Source organism: Xylocopa sonorina, unplaced genomic scaffold, assembly GCF_050948175.1.
Source record: "Xylocopa sonorina isolate GNS202 unplaced genomic scaffold, iyXylSono1_principal scaffold0080, whole genome shotgun sequence".
Taxonomy (NCBI): domain Eukaryota; kingdom Metazoa; phylum Arthropoda; class Insecta; order Hymenoptera; family Apidae; genus Xylocopa; species Xylocopa sonorina.
Window position 1 is genome coordinate 274,309 of NW_027490151.1, and position 25,420 is coordinate 299,728.

The following is a 25,420-nucleotide window of genomic DNA, read 5'->3' on the forward strand; positions in this document are numbered from 1 at the left end:
AAAGCGCGGCGCGCGATACGCGCCGCAGTTCAAATGATCAGGAGGACCCCCCCTGGAGACACCCGAGGGGGCGAGAAGAGAAGGTCTCCGAAATCCACCGATCGATGCCCCGAACACCGATACCGAAGTGTACAGTCTACCCCACCAAGGAACCCTAAGGAAGATCTAGGTGATCCGAAGACCCCCAGTGGATGCATTAAGCGAGCGAGCTAGCAAGCGACCAGACGAAAGATATAACGAGCGATTTTGTGGAGAGAGAGAGAGAAGAAAAGGAACGAGAATCAGTATCCAGAAATCTGGAAAAGAGAGCGTGAGTCCTTATACGCTAAAGCGTCCCATTTTCCCTGCCGCATTTCTGATAACGTGTATTGTATTTTATATCGTATAACGGGTGGTGATCTCCGGTCATTCGCGGCGTACCGTGTAACATTCAGTAGTTCTTGTTAGTAATTCCGCGTCGAGGCAATATAGAAAGAAGCCGTGAGTTCAGTATCCCGCGACCCGAATTTGCGTATTCGGCTAGGCGTAGTCGAACGAAGGAGCATTTCGAAGTTTCGAGAGTTATTCTGCCCCGAAGTTTCCCCGGGTTGCGTAGGCCATTAGTTTTTGCTACTTCTTGAGTAGCTGGTGTCCAAAAAGTCCCAACCTCGCAGCTTCGAAATACCCACTGGCTAGGCAATTAATTTGTTCTGTTACTTGGCGTTGGCGAATCCGCGGAAAGTCTAATCACGCGGATATTTTGTACACCTACCTAACTCCGGATTAAAATTGTTATATACCCCCGTATTACTGGTATAATTACCCCCTTTCTTGCGAATTGTAACGGGAAAACCGTCACAAACTATTTTTAATACGCCTAAACAATATAAGATTATTAATCCACTCATCAAATGATTAGCTATACTCGCAACTGTTCCTACAACATGTAAATCATATGCAATATATACAAATGCATATAGTTTCCTTCCTAACTGATAAATCGCTTTTAAATGTATCTTATAGCTATGTAGAAATGTAAAGTCTTCTCAAAATCATTTTTTTTTGTCTGTTACATGGTTTTCTTCATGGAAAAATAATTTCATTCCTTCATACTATAAAGCGCTAACAGAGCAGCTATGAACGAAGTTTAGCTTTGCCATGCATTACAATTGTATTAGATACCATCATTGATAAAGATTTCACGCTTTCATTATTACACATGCAAAATTTCAGATAAAAATATTTATTGTTTGTTTTTATGTCCTTTTTTAATACTACTATGTTACTATCCCTGTTGCTAAAAAATTTAAATCAGATTTCATAAAAAAAACTAGAAGAAATTTAAATATAATGTCATTGAGTTAAACACAATAGATGCACGATAAAATATTAAAATCATAAATTTTCATAAGCATTATATACAAAGTATTTACTTTTCATAAAATGTCTTAATATTAACCCATTAATCCCAGTCATCCATATTTTAGAATAGTTGGAATAATAAACATGGAATAGTTTTTTTAAATTGTTCATGAATTCTTGTTATCGCTTCGCCTATATATAAAAATGAAATGGCACTAACATAGTATTTAGATTATTCTTACTTATATACAGCAATAAATACGAGAAATGTATAGTGACGGAAATTAGCAGGAGTGATTGTATATACATATGTATATGTAGAAAATCGAAAGCTCAAATCCACATTGCCATTTTGTAAATCACTTTTCAAGCAAAATATTAATATTCTACATAAAATGTTTCACTAACCTTAAAACAATCGGCATGTCCTCATATGCATACCCAACAATAATATAATACAGCAAACAACTTATATTAATCAGCTTCTCGAAACTACTGTGACAGTTTCCACTCCATGCGCTTCTAAGTAATAATCATAAATGTGGCAGGCGAAAAAAGAATATACTGTACTGGTATTTGTGATCGTTAATGACGATATTAATTTTGAATTTTGTAGTAGATAGCACTCACCGTAACAGATATTTCAATATGGAACGATACAGAGGGGAGAGGTACCATGAAAAGAAAGTTCTCACTAACTTTCGTTTTAAGGCCAAATTGAAGGACGCGGGAAATGAGAGGGAATCCCTCTATCCTTTTGGTTTTATTAGCACCACCTTGAACTACATTTAACCTAGAACGTAACCAGCTTTACAGAACTAGAATTTAATTACTACCAACTGAACTTTTTGCTATTTTCTTCTTGCCCTAAGCATTCTGATACTGTACTTTGGTACTATTGTATGGAGAAGAACGCCGTTCTATTACTGTGGTTTGAGCTTTATTTTTATATTTGTGTTTGCTATTTTCTACTAGTTTTAGATTATTTCCCATCGGTAGATGACGTTTGAGAAATCATGTTGTGGTGGTTCGTAGAATTGGGAGATCTTATTCAAAAATGATCAACAAGTGTATTTCGTGTGAACTACTTTTTTATTTGTTATTGCGACGTCCGTACAACTCCAAGGCTTCAAAAGGAATAGGACTTTTTTTTTATATTTTTTCTAACATTATCCTTACGCTAAGTGTTACCAACTATCTTATATTAAAGTTACTAGTGTGGCGGCTACGATTACGAGTATTTTCTCGTCGTAAATTTTCTAGCGAGATAACAATGCGTTCCCACGACACAGCGCAGGTCTGGTCACCGCGGGTTAGCACTTGGCGACCAGGCCCGCGCGCTTCCTAAACCCGATACCCGTCTGGTTCGTGTCCATCATCCGGGCCAAGCAATTGTTTCCTTTGAGATTTTGTCGCGACTGAGCATTGCCCAGTCGCGTACAGAAGATCCTTAAACTTGGTTTATTTATGACCAATTTCCGTCCGTTGCGTTTCGTGGAAGCGTTCACTCTCCCCGTCTGTGCATCCATCCTTTGCATTCTTGGCTTTCCCATCCTCTTCTATACGCATTTTTAAGGGACGACATTTTCGTCCTCGCGATAGTTCGGTTTGAACGATTCGGTCAGAATAGTTCGGTTAGAATAGTTCGGCTAGAACACCCGGTTCGTCTAGAACTGTTCGTTTAGAACAACCTCCATATTCGTTTAGAATTGTGAATTCGATCAGAGTTTTAGTAGAGTCGCGTAGCGACGTGAAGGAATCGTGGCCATAGCATCGCCCCCACTATTAAGAATTTGTTACACCATTATTGTTGTTTGTTATATTAAAATTGAGAGCAAAAAGGTCGAGTATTATTCCTTACTCCCGGTACATCGCCCTCACTAGCTAAGGACTAGATTTTTTCTTATTCTAATATTATGCTATCTTAAAACTAGCCTTAAGCTATTTTATTCTATTTTACTTAAACTAACTTAGCCTCGATGTCACTCTTTGTAACATTTGTTTATCGGTTATCACTATGTTGCTTTTAATTTGATCAGAGTCAAATTTTTCTTTTTATTTGATTTCAGTCTTCTTTCCTTGTATTACTTTGTTATTTCACATTCTTCTTCCCTTTTCGCGCTACTTCTTTACTTTGACTCTGCATACTTTTACTCAAACAACACATGGTAAGATGGTGGCGAAACCGTCCTGGCACTTTAGATGCACTTTCGAGGAGTGTCAGCAGATCTGTAGCCATCTGTGACCGTATTTGTTAGTTAAAATGCTGGCATGCGTTGTCAGCACGTTCTAGACATCAACGTAACACGCCGTGTGAATCGCACAGCACCAGCACCATCGTGACACGTGTGTCGTCGTTCCATTCATGAATCTTCTCAGCAGTGGCGTTGGGTCACATTTGCTAACAGGAAACCTGTGTTTTCATACAAATTAAAACCGTTAGATGTCAGTAGGTGTTCAACATATGAGTATTGATAGACATTTTGATAGTTGTTTTCCAATATTTATCGTTATTAAGAGAGCCATATATATTTCTTTCAACTTGTCATGAAATGAAAATATTATTTCTAAGATACAATTATAAAATAATAATTACTTATGAAATAAATATTCATGCTGTTACTTCCCTAACTTCGCCTTGTGTAATTGTTCGGTTGGAATGCTGAAGATGACTTTTTTTGTGTTGATTGAATAGTTTAGTAGTTGGGTTAATGTTTAGTTTAATACTTAATTTAATACTGACTATTTTACATTTGTACAATCTTATATATTAAAAACCGAAGCAGCCACGAGCCGATTCTTTTGCTGCTTCTTCTTCGGTGAAGAGATGATCGTTGCCCGGTCGTTAGAGGTAGGATCCCGGAAAGATCCGTTAGGGTAACGCTTGGGATTACGCGGTCGAACGGAATACTAATTAGGCGTATTGAGTTTATGGCACGTCATAGGTATTGAGTTAAGACACTAAAAATGCGAATCTTTACAAATTCCAAAACAACCTTTCTAATCTCTGCATTTAGAAAAATTAAAGTAATAAGGAAAAAGATAAGTAATATTTGGAAGTCCTCAAAAATAGCTAGTTAATTGTGTCCGTACCATAAAATTGATTCTGTAATTAGGAAGTCGACAACAATTTTTTATTTTTTTTGTAGGAATTATAAGAGATATATAAAATACAATGGAATGAAGACAATTCACTTCAATTCTCCATTCTTTCATTTCCATCCTGCTTCGCGATTCTTTTTTCTAGCGTACTTGTACAGTGCTTTTATGTAAAGTAATCATGCAAATGTTTTACAATAGACTGTGAGACGGGTGCAAAAAAAATGTTCTACTTCTTATTATCATATATGTATTTTAAACTATAAAATTAAAAGATATAACTAATAAGCAATAGTAAAGATATAACTAATAGACAATAATAAAGATATAATTAATACATAATAAAGATATAACTAATTATAATTAATAAACAATAGACGAAACCGTCGTATATATATATTGCTTTCCTATAAAATAGTGAAATATAATGTTATTTAAAATAATTTTACGTTATTGAGAGTATTTTCGTTTAGAAATAAAATGTACCTCTTAAAATTCTTCGCCGTCAGCTTCGTCTCTGTTCCAAAAATGGACAGTAGCTGGTCCCTATCGTTCCGCTGCCTTTCTGTACCTTTCTTTACAAGCTCGCAGAACCTGCTGCGCATATTCCTGAAACTGCCTCCTGGTAGGCTTTAGAAAATAACTGTTTGAACATGCAGCTTCTGAAAGGAAAAAGTAGTGAACATGCATTACTTGCAATACAACATAGAAACAAGGTATGAATACGAAGGAAAATTAATACGTACTATATATTGCAAATTTCAACCGCCTGACAGCTAATGTTGCTTTGTTTCTTTCCTTGTCGTACCAGAAGAGGTGCGGCGAAATTGTGTCGTGCAAGGTCTCCCTCATTGCTATGGCTATTGCTTCTTTTGCACTGAAGCCGCCTAATTGTTGGAGGTACGCAACCTGTGCAAACATAAATATGCATATTAAATGTATTTAATAGAAATTTATAACAATAAATAGTTCTATTCTTCCTATGTTTATACTTACAAGCTCTGAAAGCGTATTAACGCTTCGATTCTTTAAAGCGGAATCTAGGACGGCTTTTCCATATTTAATGCTCGTACATCCCTTGTATTTAAGGAATAAATAGCTTCCTGGAGACTTCTAGAAACATTTATAGAAAAATGCTATAAAATGGCACAACAAATTTGGAAATTTATTTTATAATATATATATTGTATACTTACCTAGTTTGCATTTTTATCTCCTCCATACTGTCGAGGATGGAATCCAATTTTTCCATTAGAGTGGGTGTGTGATGTGCGTGTGTGTGTTGGTAATTTCTAGAAGTTGATGGAAGTGTGTGAGGTGCGTATGTCGATGTATGCGTGGTACGAAGTGTGTGAGCTGCGTATGTTGATGTATAAATTTGTATGGTAGGAAGTGTGTGAAGTGCGTATGGCGATATGTAATTTTGTGCGGTTGATAGTGTATGAGTTAATTGTGTACTTGTGTTTTTGGAAAATTGCATTTTTTGAAATATGTTAATGTCTCTCTCTATATCCAATGTTATGTTCCTGGTCCTTTTCTTCCATGGCGCTTCGTCCTCCGAATCCGGTGTCACATAGCGCGTCAGTTTTGCTATCATACGTTTTTTTCGTTCCATGTTACTTCTGTGATCTCCAAATTTTAACTGACGGATGATCGCGTTCCTCTCGATGGCGTAACGCATTTTTTGTTTATTCACCTCACTCTACATTTTAGGGCAACCTATCCTTGATGCCGGAAAAGATGGCTAAGGAATATCTCAATGTCACTCTATTTGCGCGCCAGATTGCGTTTTTTGAAGAGTCCTACGCTTCTAGCGAGGGATGTTTATGCAAAGGACACATACAAATATGCGGGCCTTAAAAGAGAAATCCAAGGAGGTCCTCAAGAGCAGGCATTTAAAAGCGAGTTAATGTGTTTTTGAAAATGTAAGAAAACACGTTAGTTCATTACTAAAGAAATGTTATAGAATTAAATTTACAATAGACTTGTAGGTTGTCTCAGTGATTCTTAGAAAGAATAGCTGTCCTTGCATGGCAATCGCGCGGTCCTCTTTCCATAATGGAGCGCAGCAGAGAAGGGCCTAATTTATCGTTTTCCCTTTTCTTCAGCTTGGCTCGAAGGTGACGAAAACCAGGCGGCACCCTGGGCCGCTTCAATTCCAGCTTTCTCCTACAATAACGAAGATATAAATGTATGAGAATCTCTCTCTCTCTCTCTCTCTCTCTCTCTCTCTCTCTCTCTCTCTCTCTCTCTCTCTCTCGCACATTAAACTATTCCTTTTCCTTACGATTTAAATTCACAGAAATTAAATTTACAGACTATTTATAATTTAAATGCAATTCCGTGCTCGGGATTATCACAAAATCAAAGGAAAATATTGTACTTTTGACATTAAACCTACTACGACCAGTTAAATGATCATTTTCTAAATTTCGATTACAATTTCCTACATAAAATGTAATTGGATCACCTTTAAACTGAACGATCTTTCCTCTATATGCGATATACGTACAATACATTTTTCAGGATTCGCTTCTTCTTTATTCTTACTTTTCTGGAAGAAATGTGTAGTCTGTCTTACCTACCATGAGCGGTAATTTGACCTGTTCAACGATGTATCTACGTTTTCTAAGTTTTCGCAGTTTCTGAGATATATGTAAAAAGCATATCGAACTTTGAATTGCTGCAGTTTGTAAGCAAAACATTTCCATTATCAGTAAGATGTTTTATAGCTGATGCACCAACTATAAAAGCTCGAGCTTTTATCTTAAATCATCGGGGACATACGTCTTACCAACCTTGTTCTAAGTGCAAAGTAAGCAATGTACGTCAGAAAAGTAGATATATTTTCACTGGTGTACACCATTCTCTCAGAAATGATGAGACGTATGTTAGACGTCTTGATGAGGACCATCACAAAGAAGGTCTAAGTCCACTATCTTTGATACCGTTTGGAGTGTACCTTTCGAATACATGCATCTCGTATGTCTAGGTGTAATGAAAAAATTATTATCTTCCTGGTTAGACGGCAAATATTCCTATTCTTCCAAATTATCAAGTAAAGATATTCCAATAATATCCAGTAGGTTAATGAGATTAAGAAAGTACTACCCCTCCGATTTTACAAGGCGTCCCAGGGAAATCGAAATTTTTTCTAAATTTAAAGCTACCGAAATCTGGCAATTTCTTCTATATACAGGACCACTAATATCGTTCATTAAATTTGCTTGAATAACATGCTGTCATCGTATTTAATATACCCTCTATTGCATGAATTTCTAACGATGAGTTGAAACCAATATTTTTAAAATAAGTGTATATATTTTTACGATAAAGTAATTAACGACTTTGCAAAAAAATCGCGGTATCGAGTTATAGATTATAGAAAATTATAAAAAGAAGTTTTTATACCTTTGTTTCGTGTCAGTGTATCTATTTTAAAATCAAAATAAATAAACTGGTTAGTTTAGTCATTTTTAATTTTTATAATTTTTATGAAAACAACTCCCCCATTAGTAAATATCAGCCTATGCCACTGCCACGCGTGTCACTATGATGAGCTGATAGTGTCATTGCCACTACCGCGTAGCTCTTGTGCTATATCGTGGTGCTTTGATAGTGCCGTGACACGCGTGTCGTCCCAGTGCTAAGCTTCTGGCGTTACGGGGGTTGAGTGGCAGCACCACAGTATACAGTAGCGCAGGTAGCACGATTTTGTGTCACAAAATTTAATGCGCATGCGCGTCAATAAATTCCGAATCGCAGTGCCATCTGAACTTCTGCCTCACTTGCTCTTTAGTTTTTCTTTCTCTCTCTTTCTTAGCAGACAAAATAACATGTGCAGAAGATGCTGTAAAAATTGAAGGCGAGACTAAGTAATATATATTAATAGAATAATTAAAATTATATTTTATATTTTTTTGTAATTTTCTATAATATATATATTTTTTGTTGTAGTAATATATGTGTGGAAAAGGCTGTAAAAGTTTCAGAAGGGAGTAGGTAATATATATTAATGGAATAATGAATTTTTGTATTTTCAATTATTAAATGTATAAATTATATCTAAATTGTTTTCAGCAATGCAGAAACCTCTAAAATAATTCTGCTAACCTGCCATTCTGCTACCAGTAATTTTAAGATAGAAGTAATGAAATCGTAAGTTTATAATTTTACTGTATTTTATTTTATTTTATTTCATATTATTTTGTTGTTCATTTTGTGTCAGCTAATTTATAATTATATAATTGTATATCATATATTTAAAAGTCCTTTTTATGAATCTGATAGACTTGAATATTACAGAGGCTGAGGAGCCTGGTGACGACTCATACAAAGAAATTGTTAAATAATAGTTTCAGAATAAAATATTATGCGAACAAGGTAAAAAATTATCAGCGCAAAATAGAACATTGCATGAACAATTTCGGCGATTGTATGTGAAGGAAAAGAACGAAAAACCAGTCACCACGAGTAGACAAGATGAATATAACAATTTGAGGGAACTAGGTTATAAGTTATTACCAGAAGATTTTAATAGCTAGACAAATAGGCGCACAATGTAAAAGTAAACGTGGCAGAAAATATGATTCACAATCTAAAAAATTTGCCTTGTCACTATTTTTTTCAAGCCCACGAACTTACAAGGAATAACAAAAATCAATGGAATTACTTCAATCCGTACTTTGCAGTTATTTACGTCGGGTAGCTGAAATATGAAATATGAAAGGAGTTGGAAGAAATAAAAAAAAAAAAAAAAAAAAAAATATATATATATATATATTTTTTTTTTATTTCTTCCAACTCTGATATATTTTTTATATGATATTTTCGTTTTTTCATTAATGAAATCTTTACTTTTAAGATATATGTTTGTTACCGATATATTTGTATATATAGGTATTAAGTATATATAATATAACTTGAAAATAAATTTTAAAATAAAATATACAATGTATAATATTTTTTGTATTTTTCATTATATTTTCTCTTGTTTATCTTGTATAATATTTATGTTCTTATATTTTTATAGTCATAGTGACATGCGTATTTTATATTTTTTCGATTTTTGCTTTCTTTTCTTATTTTTCAGTGTATTAGAAATAATACATTTATTATTTTTATTAAATTTTGATTAACTAAACGTAAAAGTAAGTTGAGCAGATAGAGAGTAAAAAAATGCAAGTGAAATTGAAATTGAGATGCCACTGCGATCTGAATTTTTCTGAGGCGCATGCGCACTCAATTTTTTGGGACACCGACATCAAAGTTGCCGACAGAAAGCTTCGCTGCTGTATACTGTGGCAGCACTGTCCTAGCACAGTGCTTCGTTCCACCGGGTGTCACTCGTGTGCCAAATCGCTGGTTGTCTGGGATGTTTTCTATTTCCAAATTTTTTATATTCGCTATGTAGATGATAGAAACCGATAATATGAAAAGTTTTAGTACTTCTTTTAGTAGCGTAAGTGCAAAGTTTTAGATTCTTTATATTTTCAAATTGCCAAGTTTCCTTGTAAATTGGAAACGTCTAACACATTTAATATTGGAAACCTTTTCAATAAAAAATAAAACATTTCTAAAACCGTAAACCCTCCTATAATATAGGTTGACTGTATACTAAATTTATAAAAAACAGTTGTATATAAAATAATTCTGGCAAATATTGGAGAGGACATCCAAGTGTAAAGGTTTAACAGTACCAGCAGTTAAAGTGAAAAACCATTTTTCTACTGTTGCAACTTACTGTCTTTCATAGTAACATATACATGTGTATCATTAACTTATTTCAGAAAATAAATATCATATACTATTCTTAATATTTTATACTATTCTATCTATTACTTCTTTCAAGCTCCTCTCCACGTAACAAATAGAAAAGGTGTGCTATCGTAACGAGAAACGAGTACTTAATACTGTAAGTAGAAATGTGGACTCATAGATCGTTGGTCCAGGGAGATGAAGCTTGAACTTGAGGTACAACGAAAAACTTTTGTTACCCAGCTAACGTTATTAACATTTAATTTAATTAGCAAGCGTAACTTTGCACTCGCAAACAACGTTCTTGTATTATTAGCACTTAATAAAGAACTTTAAATATTTAGTGGAACTTTGAATATAAACACTTAAAACTTTAAATATAAGTGTACAAGCCCTTGTTGTACTGAATACTTGTACTGTAACTGTAATTGAAACGCGTTATACTGAAACTTGTAATTCGCGTTGCTCCATACAATTTACATATTTTTTTTTTTATTTAAAACTGGCACAAATATTAATTCGAGTGATTCAAAGTGGCAAGTTGAATGAAGAAGTATTCCTCTCTCTGTCTCTCTCTATGACTTTTCGAACAGACCAATATTAAGATATTCATAATTGACTGCATAATGAATTTTTTAAAAAGTATTGGTTCAAAATGGAGGGTATATAATTTAATAAAATGTTTATACACTCTATAAAAACCGTGTTTCAATTCCACCAAAAAAAATCGAAAGGACTTTCTGACCAGACCAATGTTAAGATGCCCATAATTGATTGCATATCCTACGCATTTATTGTATCCCTTTATTATTTCCTTTGTTCTTTTGCGTCGACCAAATATTTTTACTGGTCAGTGTTTCAATCCCTTTGGGCGATATTTAATTTATACAGAAGGACTGAAAATGTAAGTGTTATTTGCGAAAGGATAAATGCAATTTTCGAAAGGATGAGTGCAATTTGAAGGAGAATAAATTTCATTCGAGAAACAAATCGGGGGGTGGGTATATATGATTTACAAGTGGGGAGACTTGAATTGCAAGAAAATTATTATTAAATAATTATTAAATTGCTAAACGATGAATTTGATTTCCAAAGGATTTTAATTTGTAGAAAAATATATTTGTTTATATATATTTACTGTAATGTAATGTAATGTAATGTAATATAAATGTAATAAAAAAATGTATTTAATTTACAAAAAACCGTATTTGACTTGCCAAAAGATGGATTGAATTTGTAAAAGCATAAATTTATTTTGCAAACGGATGAATTTGATTTCCAGAAAGATGAACGCGATTTGTAAAAGGATAAATTTAAGTTGCAAAAGGATGAATGTGATTTGTAAAGAATGAATTTAATTAGCAAAAGAATAAATTTTATTTACGAAAGGATGAATGTGATTTGTAACAGGGCCGCCTTCGAACGTAAATTAAATTTGTAAAAAACTGTATTTAATTTACAAGGAACTATATCTGAGTCGAAGAGATATGAATTCAATTAGCGAAAAGATGAATCTGTTTCACTAGATGTATGAATTTGCAGATACTAAATTTGAAGTGCAAAAGAATGAATTTAATCCATAAAAAATTCTATCTGATTCACAAAATGACGATAGACTTTTAATATACCTGTATTATCATATACTAACACATAGGTAACCTAATGGGTAGATTTTTAAGTAATATTTTTGTAATATTTTTAGTAATATCTTCTTTTAAAGCAGTAATTTTTTTAAAGTAATAATATTACTTTTTTACTAATAATACTTCTTTTAAGTAATGGTATTCTTTTTTAAGCAATAATATATTTTTTTTGAGTAGTAATAATTTTTTGTTAAATAATATTTTTTTTTAATTATGATATTCCGCAGGGCCTGGTGGCAGGATCGTGCGACTGAGAATGTCAACGATGGTTTGTACGTGACCACGAGCGTTTGAAGAATGGAAACCGGTGGAATGCGAGCGGAACAGGGTGAGTTGTGGGTGTAAGAGGTTCAGTATTTAGCGAGCCGCAATAGTGTAAGATTAGTCAATGTTTAGTGAGCAGCGACGGAGTGAACATCGAGCATTATAGCGAACAGCGATTGAGAATAGAGCGAGTTAGGGTTAGGAAGTACAGAGCGTTTAGTGATTAAGACTATTAGTTGACAATATACACAGTTATTTATTAACAACAGTGAAGATTTATTTGTCCTTCTAACACCAATGAGAGATTTTCCTACCAATTTTTGGTGCTCATCCGAGATTGTGAAATTTTTTCTACATTAATTACATACATTAGATCAGACAAATATGATTATAAAACTGCTTATCATTATCATCAACAAAGCATAACAATATCTAGTAACACTAGAATAGCCTTGTGGAATGTTAACGGTTTGCATCAACACAAACGAGAAGTAGAATTAATCCTAACTCATTTTACTGGCAAAATCTACTTTAATATTTACAATTACAAAATATATAGCATCAATTATCCTATCCACACGGAACTGCTCACGGAGGAACTACTATTATTATTAACGAAAAGGTATCACGAAACCGTCAAGGGTCTTAATTACATTTCGCAACACGGAAGACTAAAAAGGAACAAGCCAACCTGCAGAAGTAAAGAATAGAAACATCATATACATATAATGATCGCGGTAATCGCTATGAGTGCTTACCACATGCAAGTCATTTAATCCATCAAATTTTCTGGTTAGCTCAGGGAAACTAGTTGTAGACGTAATATAGTAAAAAAAAAATTAAAAAATAAATTGCATACCTACAAGCTGTGGGAAGCAAATCCGCGTATAGTATAAGACATGGTACATATAACCCTGCGCTTTATACTTATCGCAATTTCGTCTATTTTATAGATGGAGCAGTCCGAACAGAACCAACGCATGCTTCAGACGAAGTATATAGGGGATAAAATTGAGAACTTTATAGCAAGTCATGGGCCAACAACCGTCGACCAGTTCCGCTAACAACAACGCAGCTGTTACTTACCAATCACTAATGGATAAACGAGTAAGTGTAGCTATGACCAATGTAAAGAAACAGAAGACGGTCATAGATAGGATCATTACGGATAAATTAAAATGGAATTTTGAATAAAATGGAAGAAATTGCATTGTTATACATGAAACAATCGATATTATCTGTATAAAGAAAAATATTCCGAGCTACATGATTGTTATCCGAGTTTTGTACGTTTGGTCCTCGTTACATTTGGCCAGATTAATCTCTCTATTTGTTAAAGAATTTGTCATATGGATAGTAATATCAAAATTCCCAATCGAAGTTCCAATTCCGTGTGTAGTATTTTATCGTCTATGCCTTTACGAACAAGCAGTGATATAGTTACTCCAAACGGATCGCTTTTTGCCGAGAATGCGCTGGGCCCAGTTACACCACATATTTATTTTCCTCTTGCAGAGAACCTATACTCGATGGAGTTGACCAAACGACTCTTTACACCCGTCGAAGAGCCAGTGGTGATGATGAACGCATGCAAGAGATAATAACGACATAGAGATCGTTAATGGAATTACACAACGCGAGAACATGCACCGAGCAGTATCGCGCAACCGGCTCGGAAACCGATGCTATTCGTATCAACAAACGAAAATTAGGAACCGCGTCTATAAATTTGTTGCAATTTATTCACATAATATGGGGGGAGTTTGAAAAGACGATAGTTCAAAGTCCACAATGTAAATTTTTTGACCATTTGAAATAGATACCGGGCGGCAAAGAACTGCTGAACCGAAGCAAAAGACAACGAATCTTTAAGAAGAACGAACTAAGGGACAAGAACAAAGCTGAAACTAATTCTGGAACGCATGAACGAAATCGAAACTGCAAACATCGCTGTTGAATTTTCAAAAGAAGCGTTAAAGTGCTTTCTTGCTACATATTTCGGGTTTATCACACTTAACGATTTAATAGACCCATACACGATTGGAAGGAATGAAAAACGTGACAGAAATAATACCCCATTGCCACCTGGTGGTATACTATTGGAATATACCAAAGATTTGAAATCGTTTCACAACAAGAGCAGTCGTGCCGATAAAGTTGACATACAAACTTTACGCTTGATCGTGCAACATGAAATTAAATTACCCTCGACTGTTTACTATGATCTGAAAAACATTACATTTACGGACATTGTGTACCAGACTGATAAAAAAATGTTTATATACAATCCTGTTTATATACAGGATTCTATTTCTTAACGCAAAATTCATTTTTGGTTCTACATTCACACGTTGAAATAATCCAACAAGCATACGCTAATACACATACACGTGGTACGTATAAATGTCTGTATAATAACATAATCCATCACTATGTAACAGTCAACATTATATAATAAATATAGCACTGAAATAAAGCTAGGCTGTTATCTTTCGTAACAAATTTTACGGTTCTGAAGTTTCGTTTCGCTTACGCCACGCCATATGTCGTCCATCTGAACCAGATACGTTCAATTTCGATTAGTCGATGAAAATAAAGTCGCTCCACCACGGTATATGGTTTCATTATTACCAATCTCTCACTATAACAATTTTCTTTAAGCAATCGTCGAACTGATCGCGCATTTATATTATTTCGATCGCATATTTATTTAGATTTGATAGATTTTTTTCCCAAACGATGAGAAGGGCGGCACCAATGCGAACAAATAAGGTGACTGGCTTACCCAAAAATGTAAGGTGACCAATCACCGAAACGAACGGGTGAAAGAGAACATTTATAAACGGATACATAAATTTGTCAAACAAAATTGTCGCAAAGATTTCTTAGTGGAAGTTAGAATCCGCTTTACCAATAAATATATCGAAAGAAACTTGTGATTCATTTATCATTCAACACAGATGACAGTCCCCCTCCAAAAAAGCTCAAACCGGACCACCATAATAATAGAGCGGCGTTCTTCTCCATACAAATAGTATCAAAATGCAGTATCAAAATCGCTAAGATAAAAAGAAAATAGCAAAAAGTTCAGTTGGCAATAATTAAATTCTAGTTCTGTAAAGCAGGTTACGTTCTAGGTTCTAGATTAAATTGCTCCAGTTCAAGGTGGTGCTAATTAAACCAAAAGGATAAAGGAATTCCCTCTCATCTCCCGCGTTCGTCGACTTGTTAAAACGAAAATTAGTGGGAACTTTCTTTCCGTAGTACTTCTCCCCTCTGTATTGTTCCATATTGAGATATCTTTTACAGTGAATCCTATCCAGTACAAAATTTAAAATTAATATCATCATTAACGATCACAAATACCAGTACAGTAAATTCTTTTTAAGCCTGCTACGTTTATGATTATTACTTGGAAGCACGTGGAAACTATTGCAGTAGGTTCGAGAAGCCCATTACTGTAACTTGTTTGCTGTATTATATTATTGTTGGGGATGCATATGAGGACGTGCCAATTGTTTTAAGATTAGTGAAACAGTTTATGCAGAATATTAGTATTTTGCTCGAAAAGTGATGTACAAAATAGAGATATGAATTCGAACTTACGACTCTGTACATACATATGTACATACAATTACTCCTACTAATTTCGGACATTATATATTTCCTATATTTATTGCTGTATATAAATAAGAACAATCTAAATACTATGTTACTTGTTTTACAAAAAAATACATTATTTATTGTAGTTTGAAATTTACAACAAATTGGCATTAATAGGTTAATACACAAACATTTTATGAAAAGTAAATATTTTGTACATAAAGTTTATGAAAAATTGTGATCTTAATATTTTATCGTGAATCTATTTCGTGCATCCTTTAACCCAATGAGATTGTATTTAAATGTCTTCTAATTTCTTATGAAATCTGACATAAATTTTTTAGCAATAAGGATAGTAGCATAACAATATTGCAAAAATCATATAAAAATAACCAATAAATATTTTTATCTGAAATTTTGCATATGTAAGAATAGAAATATGAAGTCTTTATCACTGACGGTCCCTAATACAATTGTAATGCATGGCAAAACTAAACTTTGCTCATAGCTGCTCCGTTAGCTCCTTACAGTATGAAGGAATGAAATTATTTTTCCACGAAGAAAACTATGTAACAGACAAAGAAAAGATGATTTTGAGAAGACCTTACATTTCTACATTGCTATAGGATACATTAAAAGCTATTTATCAGCTAGGAAGGAAACTACATACATTTGTATACACGTATGCATTATTGCCTATTTGTATATTTATATATATTTAATGATCTTATATTGTTCAGGCGTATTAAGAATAGTTTGTTTTAGTGTTTTGAAGAAATATTGCTGAAGTCATAGTCTTCATTTGATTTGAAGTTGTGAAAATGAAGCAGTAGTATTCTTTTCGTTTTGTTTGTAATTCAATTTTGAAATTTATTTGAATTTATCTAATTTATCCTACAAGTTTTCTATGGGATTTGAAACCAAAGATTATGGAAATGGATGTAAAACTATCAAACCATCATAGAACAAATATTCCTATAGAACTCTTGTCTGTTACTTGGGATCGTTATATTGATCAAATTTGAATAAATTTTGGATTTCGAAGTTATTTACTTATTATTTGCATTTATTCCTATATTATTTTTAGTAAATTATTGTTGGTTATTTTGAGTCTTTTAATAACAGCAGTTATTAAAATTCTAGGTTATTTTTATGTAAAACGATTTTCGTTATTTGCAAATAATTATTTTTCCGATCAAGCGTTCATTTTATAATCGTTAGATCAGAGTTTCTTAAACTATGGGTCGCGAGCCCAATTGGGGTAGCTAAAAATGATTGTTATTGCAAATTTTCACATTGTCTTACGGTCAAAAGTGGAAAAAATATTTGCCAGCAATGTCTATGGGGTCCTAGAACAAATTTTCCTAAATATTATGGTCTACTCATACTAAAAATTTTAAGAAACCCTGGTGTTAGACAATCGCGGTACTTAGGAACCACTATGTAAATGTAAAATACCAATTTCCGTTCCTGAAATTTTGTTAATTCGTTTGCATCGTAAGTTCATATTTGTGCGAAATTTTTTGAGGTATTTCTCTAGGTAAAGGCAAAAAGTTTCGATAAAAATGAAGAGTTTCGATTGTAATGGTAATAAAGATGTAATTAGGTCCACAAAAACGTAGACGTATTACTACAATATTAAATTCTAGCGATCTGAGTTAGTCTTTCACTTTTTTCAATAAAGCAAATCAGTTAAAAAATATAAGAATTTGTTTAAAAGAAGAAACATTAGATAAACCTATTTTTTTTTAATTCAAATATTGCTATCTTATATATAATAACAATAATTCAGCAATAGTCTCTATTTTCTACTTTTAGCAACAGCTTCTATTTCCTAATTTTGTATTTTCTAATTTCCTGTTATTAAAATATTACTATTTTAGCATTAGTTTTTATGACCCACATCTCCCAGTAATAGAAAATTAAAAAATGGAAGCTATTCCTAAAATATTGCTATTTTAGAATAAATAGAAGCTATTGTTAAAATATTGCTAATTTAAAAAATATTGCAATAGTTTCTGTCTTCGAATTCTAGTTTCAATTTTCTAATTTTAGGAATATCTTCTATTTTCTAATTTCCTATCAAAATATTACATATAGTTTCTATTGTGAATGTCCGAAAGGGAGCCGAGTGCAAAGCATTACTTCAATGATTGCATCCAAATGATACACATATCATGGCGCATACTGTATATCTTAAAATCAATTTCAGTTTTTAGAAGAACATCCAGTTCAAACAGAAAATGTACTACTACATCGAGAAACAAATTAAAAAATTACAGAAAACTTTCAAATATAATTTCCAAGATTTAATTCATATCGCTCATGTTTATGTTTATATAAATTAGGAGAACAAGAGTCGGTTGAACCTCAATATAGCTCAAAACTCAATTAATTAGGCTCAGGCAATATACCACCTAACAAAACACTTGAAAACCTGTTGGAATTTAACGATGGCGGACAAAAAACCACACTCAAAGATTGTCCATGGATTAGACCTGAGTTTCTTAAACTATGGGTCACGGGATCCACACCAGGGTGTGGCCAAAAATTATTATTATTACTGTATTCTATTTTTTAAGACTGTTATTTATTGAAAGCTTTCACATTCTCATATGTCTTGAAATCAAAAATTAAGTTAAAGTTGAAGAACTCCTGGATGAGACAAAAGTATTTTTTTCTTAAACCTTGCCCATGAAGAAGAGACACAGAGGTCAGTTATACGAGAAACACCAGGCACCAAAAAAAAACTTACCTCTTATTGTTATGTATCTTCTTTATTGTAAACAATAATATTCTGCTAAGATATTTGTAAAAAATATTGTGTAACACTGTAACATGAGCTGTTGCAAAGGGCCACGTATATTTCCTTGCAATCTCTCTGGGACCTTGCCTAAACGGATTCAGATGAGCTATGGTGTTGGGGGTGCTATCGAGGCCTAAGAAGAAATTCTTTGGTTGTAAAGGAAGGAGATAATGTAGTAACGGTAGTGTTGGATGTAGTAGCCTTGATCTAAATTAAGGACGCACGCAACTATGGGACAGCCCAACTGAAGAAGATAAAACTGAACACTTCAACAAGATACACCTTGACCTAACTTTGATATCAGAGCTCTGCCTGACAATGCAGATCCAGGTCCTCATAGAGAAACACTAAGAGCTGGAAAAATACTCAGATCTAATGGCATCTTATCTACACCATTCCACATGACAGTATTTAACTTAGATTCAGACAACTGAACACTGGAGGGGATTCACCTCTTAATGCTAACATCTTTCCTAGCCCTAATTCTATATCAAAACGCGACAAGAAACAAGATCCAAAACAAAGTACAAATGAGAACGGCTTGAGAAGATACTCTTAAAGAGGTCTGCAACGACCTGGAGATGATCAAAGAAAAATCATTGAAAAGAGAGGAAGCAAGGAGGACGCACCATCCTTTCTACAGGAAGACCTCCAGGAGGTAAGCACTGCACAACGACAAGGAAACTTTGAAAGAGAAACACCAGAAGCTCGGATGATTGACGACCTACAGAGACCAATCAACACAATCCCAATGACTTTAGCAACGTCAAGACTAGGCCACAGAATGCAGAAGGACAGTCCTTGACGAAGACTGACATAACGAGGAGATTCTTTAGGTGGCCAGTGACAATGCGACAACCGCATGTTTCAGGAAGATTTAAGTGTCGTCAATCGCCTCATGAGAGAACTAGCTACTGACCAATATCGAAACGCACAGTTCAGCCCATTAAGAACACCCAGAAGATCTTGGAAGAAGAGGACCCGACATCCAAACACTTCCACAGCACGAGTGCGAGCAATAAGAATATTGAACCGAGCCAACGGTCCAAAAAGAACTAACGTGAATGCTTAATCCCTAAAGCGTCAACAATTTGTATTGTTCCATCTTTAGAGCTTCAATATTGTAAATTGTATGTTAAGATTTTGCGCAACGTGCGCAATTCTTGTTCAAAGAGATACAATTTTATTGCTGTTATAGTCGTCTGTCCCATGAAATCGTTGAGTAACTTCCATGTGGAGATCATAATTAATAACAAATTGTTTCGCGCTTTTGAATTAAAAATATAAACGTTGCCACTTACAGAGCATCACTACTTATTATGAGCACATGAAATGAGTTTCAAGGCTCTCTTATTCTATAATATATCACACGATGAAATAATTGGCTTCGAAAATTATAGAGGTTACCAGACATCCAAAACTGCAAAGAGTACTTTAATTATAATGACACGTAGTATTGCAGGTAATTGAAAAATACCAATTTACTTTTGTTTCGTGGAGTCTGCATACCCTAGTAACATATTAAAGAATCTTATATTTGATATAATAATTAAATTGAACGGTTACGGTGCTTATGATGCAGAATGACGCTTCTAAGTGTCTACGTGTCAAAGTAATTGTGTTCTAAAGTTGTATACAATACGTTGACGCTTCTCAGTTCAATGTTTCAAAGCAAATACATTGTAAATTTCTATACAGCGGAATACTGCTTAGCAGCTTCTATACTAAAAAATATGTAATTTCTAGAGATCGATGCAACAGGATGGCGCTTCTAAGTGTCAACGTGTCGAAGTAATTGAGTTCTAGTACTTTATGCAACGCGATGGCGCTTCTCAGTTCATTATATGGTGCATGCACTAATTACAGTGCATGGCGTCTCTAATTTTGTACAGTTGTTCCGTAATTTAGGAATATCCATTAAAAATTCCACGTTTTCGGTTAATCAATAAAATGTGGCTTATATGTTTGACACGCTACACTTAATAAAAGCTACACGAAACAATTGATTCAAACATAATTTTTAAATTAATGATAAAAGCGCTTCGTGCTCGCATATTGTTGAATTTTATAACCAAGATAGTAAACAATGAATAACTTTCTCAAAATTGAAGTCAAATACGCTGTACAAGCATTTGGTAACCATGCAGCTGCGGGTATCTACACACTACTGCTTACCCGTTTACTTCCAAATGAGGTCGACGGAACGGTAGAATTCATTGATCATTTTGATAAATTATTTCATATTTTAAGTTCGCCAACCAGAACTAGTTCTAAAGAACATGGTGTAAAGTCTTTGTTGGAAGTAAAAACCAGACAGATTTTTTGCATAAATCATTGCTACGTTTAAACAGTATAAAAGTAATTAGTAGTAATAATAAACACGTTCGAGTGAAATGCTTTAACTGCTGGCAGATAAGAATAGAAGGATTGCAACATCTGCTCTCAAAGAAATAAACCTGGCAAAAGTCATTAAACAAGATAGTATTGTGATAATTATTCTAAAAAACCAGGCATGCATTTTGGCAATCGTAGTATAAAATATCATACATCACTAACTTGGAATATAGATACGTTAAATGCGACCAAAAACATAACCCAGGCGAATCCGAAAAAACAATCGCAACTCTAAGATACCTTCGCCAAAATCCAAGAATACCTCCTTACTTGGAGGCTCAAAATTAACCCTTTCAGTACTACCGCCGCCTAATAGTGGCATCCACGAAACATTTTCTGGGTCCTACCGCCGCTCAATGGCGGCATTCACGAACCGTTCTCTGGGTCCTACCGCCGCTCATTGACGTTATCCACAAAACGTTCTCTGGATCCTACCGCCGCTTATTGGCGGCATTCTTAAAAAGTTACGTGGGTACTACTGCTGACCCTTAACGGCACCCACGGAAAGTTATGTGGGTATGATTACTCTCAATAGTGCGCATTACTTTACTATATAAGCTACGAAAAACAAATTGGTATGTTTGCTCATATCGTATGTTTGCTTAATTTTTGAAATGTATAATGTACAATTTCAATTTAGTTCCCTTCAGGATGAGTGTAAAACGTTTGAAAGGAGAGCAATGGATAAAGGAAATCATTGGTTCAAAAAGTGATTCTGATGAAGAAACCGAATATTATTGTCAATGAAATGGTCTGATTGAAATGAATTTTATATGCTTTCCACTATCTATACCGCAGAATTTGCAAAAGTACCGAAAAAGTCGAGAAAAAATGAATTTAATCTAAAATTCAAATGTATAATAGTACATATTAATAGTACATATTCCAAAAGATGATAACCTCCGCCATACTTGGAAAAAGGTTTAGTTGCGATTCGTTAATTTTTATCAGTTTTATACGTCATAGATTATGGTAGCAAATAGAATGCATTATTGGCATAATGCTTTTCTTTTTCCGAAAGGGTAAAAATGCTACACAGGCGGCAAACAAGATATGCGCTGTTTATGGCGAAGATGCTGTAGCTGAAAGAACTATGCGGAAGTGGTTTCCTCGGTTTAAAGCTGGAAATTTCGACCTTGAAGATCAAGAACGCCCAGGTAGGCCGTCCACCACAGACGAAGATATGATTAAAACAGAAATCGAGAATAACCCGTGCTCAACATTACGTCAATTAGCAAGAATGCTAAATAATCCAAAATCAACCATCTACGATCATACTGTGAAGCTTGGCTATGTAAACCGTCTCGATGTATGGGTTCCACACTAATTAACGGAGAAAAATCTGTCGGCCCGCATCTCCATTTGCGACTTGCTTTACAAGAGCAGACACCATTTCTGAAGCAATTAGTGACGGGGAATGAAAAATGGATAATTTATAAAAACGCTCAGCCTAAAAGGTCGTTGAAAAACGCGATGAACCATCTTTAGTCATCCCAAAAGCCAGTCTTCATTCGAAGAAGGTAATGCTCTGTATCTGGTGGGATTGGAAAGGAATCCTTTATTATGAGCTTTTACCAAATAATGAAACAATAGATTCTGCAAAGTATTGCTCTCAATTAGATAAACTGAAGACATCAATCGAACAAAAACGTCCAGAAATTGCGAATCGAAAAGGCGTCGTATTCCATCAGGACAATGCCCGACCTCGTGTGTCTTTGACAACTCGGCAAAAATTGTTGGAGTTTGATTGGGATGTTTTACCCCATTCACCGTATTTGCCAGACCTTGCGCCTTCGGATTTCCACCTTTTCCGATCATTACAAAATTCCCTTAATGGAAAAAATTTCAACTCTTTGGTTGAGATAAAAACTCATTTAGACAAATTTTTTGCCGAAAAACCTGAGAGATTCTGGAAGGACGGAATCCTCAAATTGCATGAAAGATGGAGAAAAGTTGTGGAACAGAATGGTGCCTGTATAATTTAATAAATGTATACCTATATTTAAATTAGCTGCGTTTTAATTTTCCTAAAAAATCGGCACGAACTTTCCAGGCAATCCAATATTATCAATACAACTCGCACAAGTTTGAAGTGGTATCACAAATACTTTTTCCACTTGATAGATGTTTGCGTCTGGAACGCATTCTGCCTATATAAAGATACCACAAAAAAACAAATCACAATGGCGAAATTTCACCTTCAATTGATTAGGGAAATATTACAAGAATACCACAAAAATTAAGAATATCATCGGTGCAGCAGGTCAGGAAATAATTATGTCACTAGGCTCACAGGGAGACATTTTCCTTCGATATACCGGTCGGGGAAGAAAAATCGAAAGCGAAGGTGCGTTGTATGTACGGTTGGTGGTGAGACGCGAATCTAAGTATCACTGTGAACAGTACAATGTGTCATTTATTATATATTATTCCACTCTTAGTTTTGTTATTTATTACGTTCCACTCTTGGTATTGTTATCTATTTTAATTTATTGTTATTAATAATATTGAAACATATTATTTACTTAATGCATTGTAAAGAAATAGATATGATTATAAAACGTTAAGCGCCAAGCCTGTTTTGTCTGTCTTTCCGTCTGATCCGCGAGATAACATTCCGCTAAAATCGGATTTCGGCCGAGGATTTGTTTAGGTTACGATAAAGTAGTATAAACATTTTAAAAATATTTTTTAAATCAAGATTGCGCCAAGAATTTCTTTGGATCTATCCAACAATAAAACAATAATTGCGCTAATCCAATACCTATACAATTTATGCGCGTTTTAATCAATTTTTTAGTATGAAATTTATGGAACATTCGGAAGCGCAGAATTGTACAACTGATCTTGACGAGATATTAAATGTTGTCGACGCGTTAAATTCTACAGAGTTCACAGAATCCGTAGCATCGTCCAATTTTAAACATTTGGAAGCATGATTATCGTGCAATGGATCTGCCAGAATCAAATGCATTCGAATATGTACACGGTTATTTAAAAAAAAAAAATTTAGTATACAAATTGTGTATACAATTTATAAATAAAAACAAGATTACTTTAAATTGTAATTGTTCCTTCCTAACTGATGAAAATCAAGAAGGCAATAATATTTGGAATTTTAAATATGGCAAGCAGTTAGTTTTGTGATTACATTAAAAAATTAGAGGAAATATTCGTTAAAAATATTGAGAGCAAGTGTTCTCATAAAAATATTGCTTGGTTATTTATTTCATTTAGTGCAACAGATAAACTTTGAACAATTATGCCCAAACGTCGCAATGATTTTTTTAATAAAATTATATCTCCGCATGCGCATATATTAAGCATTAACGGGATATAACAAAGCGTAGAAAAATAGTAACAGAAACGATGGGAAATTATTAACTATTTTACATTTATAAATTTTCCTTTCAACCGTTATTCTCTTTTTTTTATAGTACGTTGCAACGCGTTAACGTCACAAGTTAAGAATTTAGAAAATGATTGTTCTCAGAAAAAATATTGCTGGTTATTTATTTCAGTTAACGTAAAAGATAAACTTCGAACTATTATGTTCAAATTTTGCAACTGTTTTCTTTTTTTCATACAATTATATTTTCATATGCTTTACGACATCATAAGCCCTTCTCCATTCTAAAAGTATGTATTTAATTTAATATATGTATAAACGCGTATTAGAGAAATTTGTTGTATCATTCTTGTTGGAATAGCAAATTACAAAAATTAATATTTCAAAAAGCAATCTTAAAAAGGTAGAAGAGTGTTGTTTTTTTTCATGCAGAAAAATTATGTAATTGAATTTCTAATGCTTCTAAATATTATTCTTAATTTAATAATATTAAAATAATGTTGGAAATAAAACTTTTGAATAACTAAAAATTGAACATTCATCGATCTGCTTGGGATATTAAATTGGTTAGCTGATAATACGGTTATATGTTTTAACAAAGTTCACCGTAACATCCTTTGTAATTCTATACGAATTTGATTTCAATTAAAATGTTTTATTTTAAACTAATATAGACATGATACAAAAAAATTATGTGTCAGGATGCAACTCGCTTAGTAGAGTAACGTTCAGCCAGGTATTTGTTCAAATAATTCCTAGAAAAATAAATTTATTGATTTGTTATGTTATGCATCTTAAACTATACACTCTTTCCTTGATAGTTATGATTTTTGCATTATTTTAATCCTTGTAAGGCATATGCCAGAAACAAAACAATACAACTGTAAAGCATGGAGTGCATACACCCCACGCTGCCTAAATGGAAAGTCCTTAAAAAAACGGTCTACATGGGAACATGTTAATAGAACAGCCCTCCGCAAGGTATTCTTTATTCTAAATAACCATATATAAACCGAGATTCAGTAATTGTAATTCCATTCACGCGGAATCCAACAGTATAAGATTCAAAGTATCGTCTATCCAACAATATAAATTTCAATTGTCGTCTATCCACCTCTGATTCAATGCTTTAACAATTGACAATATATCACAAGTGGTTTGCTC

General features: G+C 33.8%; 1 protein-coding gene across 1 annotated transcript; it reads left to right on the plus strand.

The window, feature by feature from the left end:
• The first annotated feature begins 21,625 nt into the window (after positions 1–21,625).
• On the plus strand, positions 21,626–22,395 carry LOC143432368 (histone-lysine N-methyltransferase SETMAR-like). Its single transcript, XM_076909058.1, has 5 exons — positions 21,626–21,658; positions 21,706–21,727; positions 21,785–21,828; positions 21,884–22,133; positions 22,193–22,395. Exons 1-5 carry the CDS (start codon positions 21,626–21,628, stop codon positions 22,393–22,395), a joined length of 552 nt encoding a protein of 183 aa, XP_076765173.1.
• Positions 22,396–25,420: the final 3,025 nt, after the last annotated feature.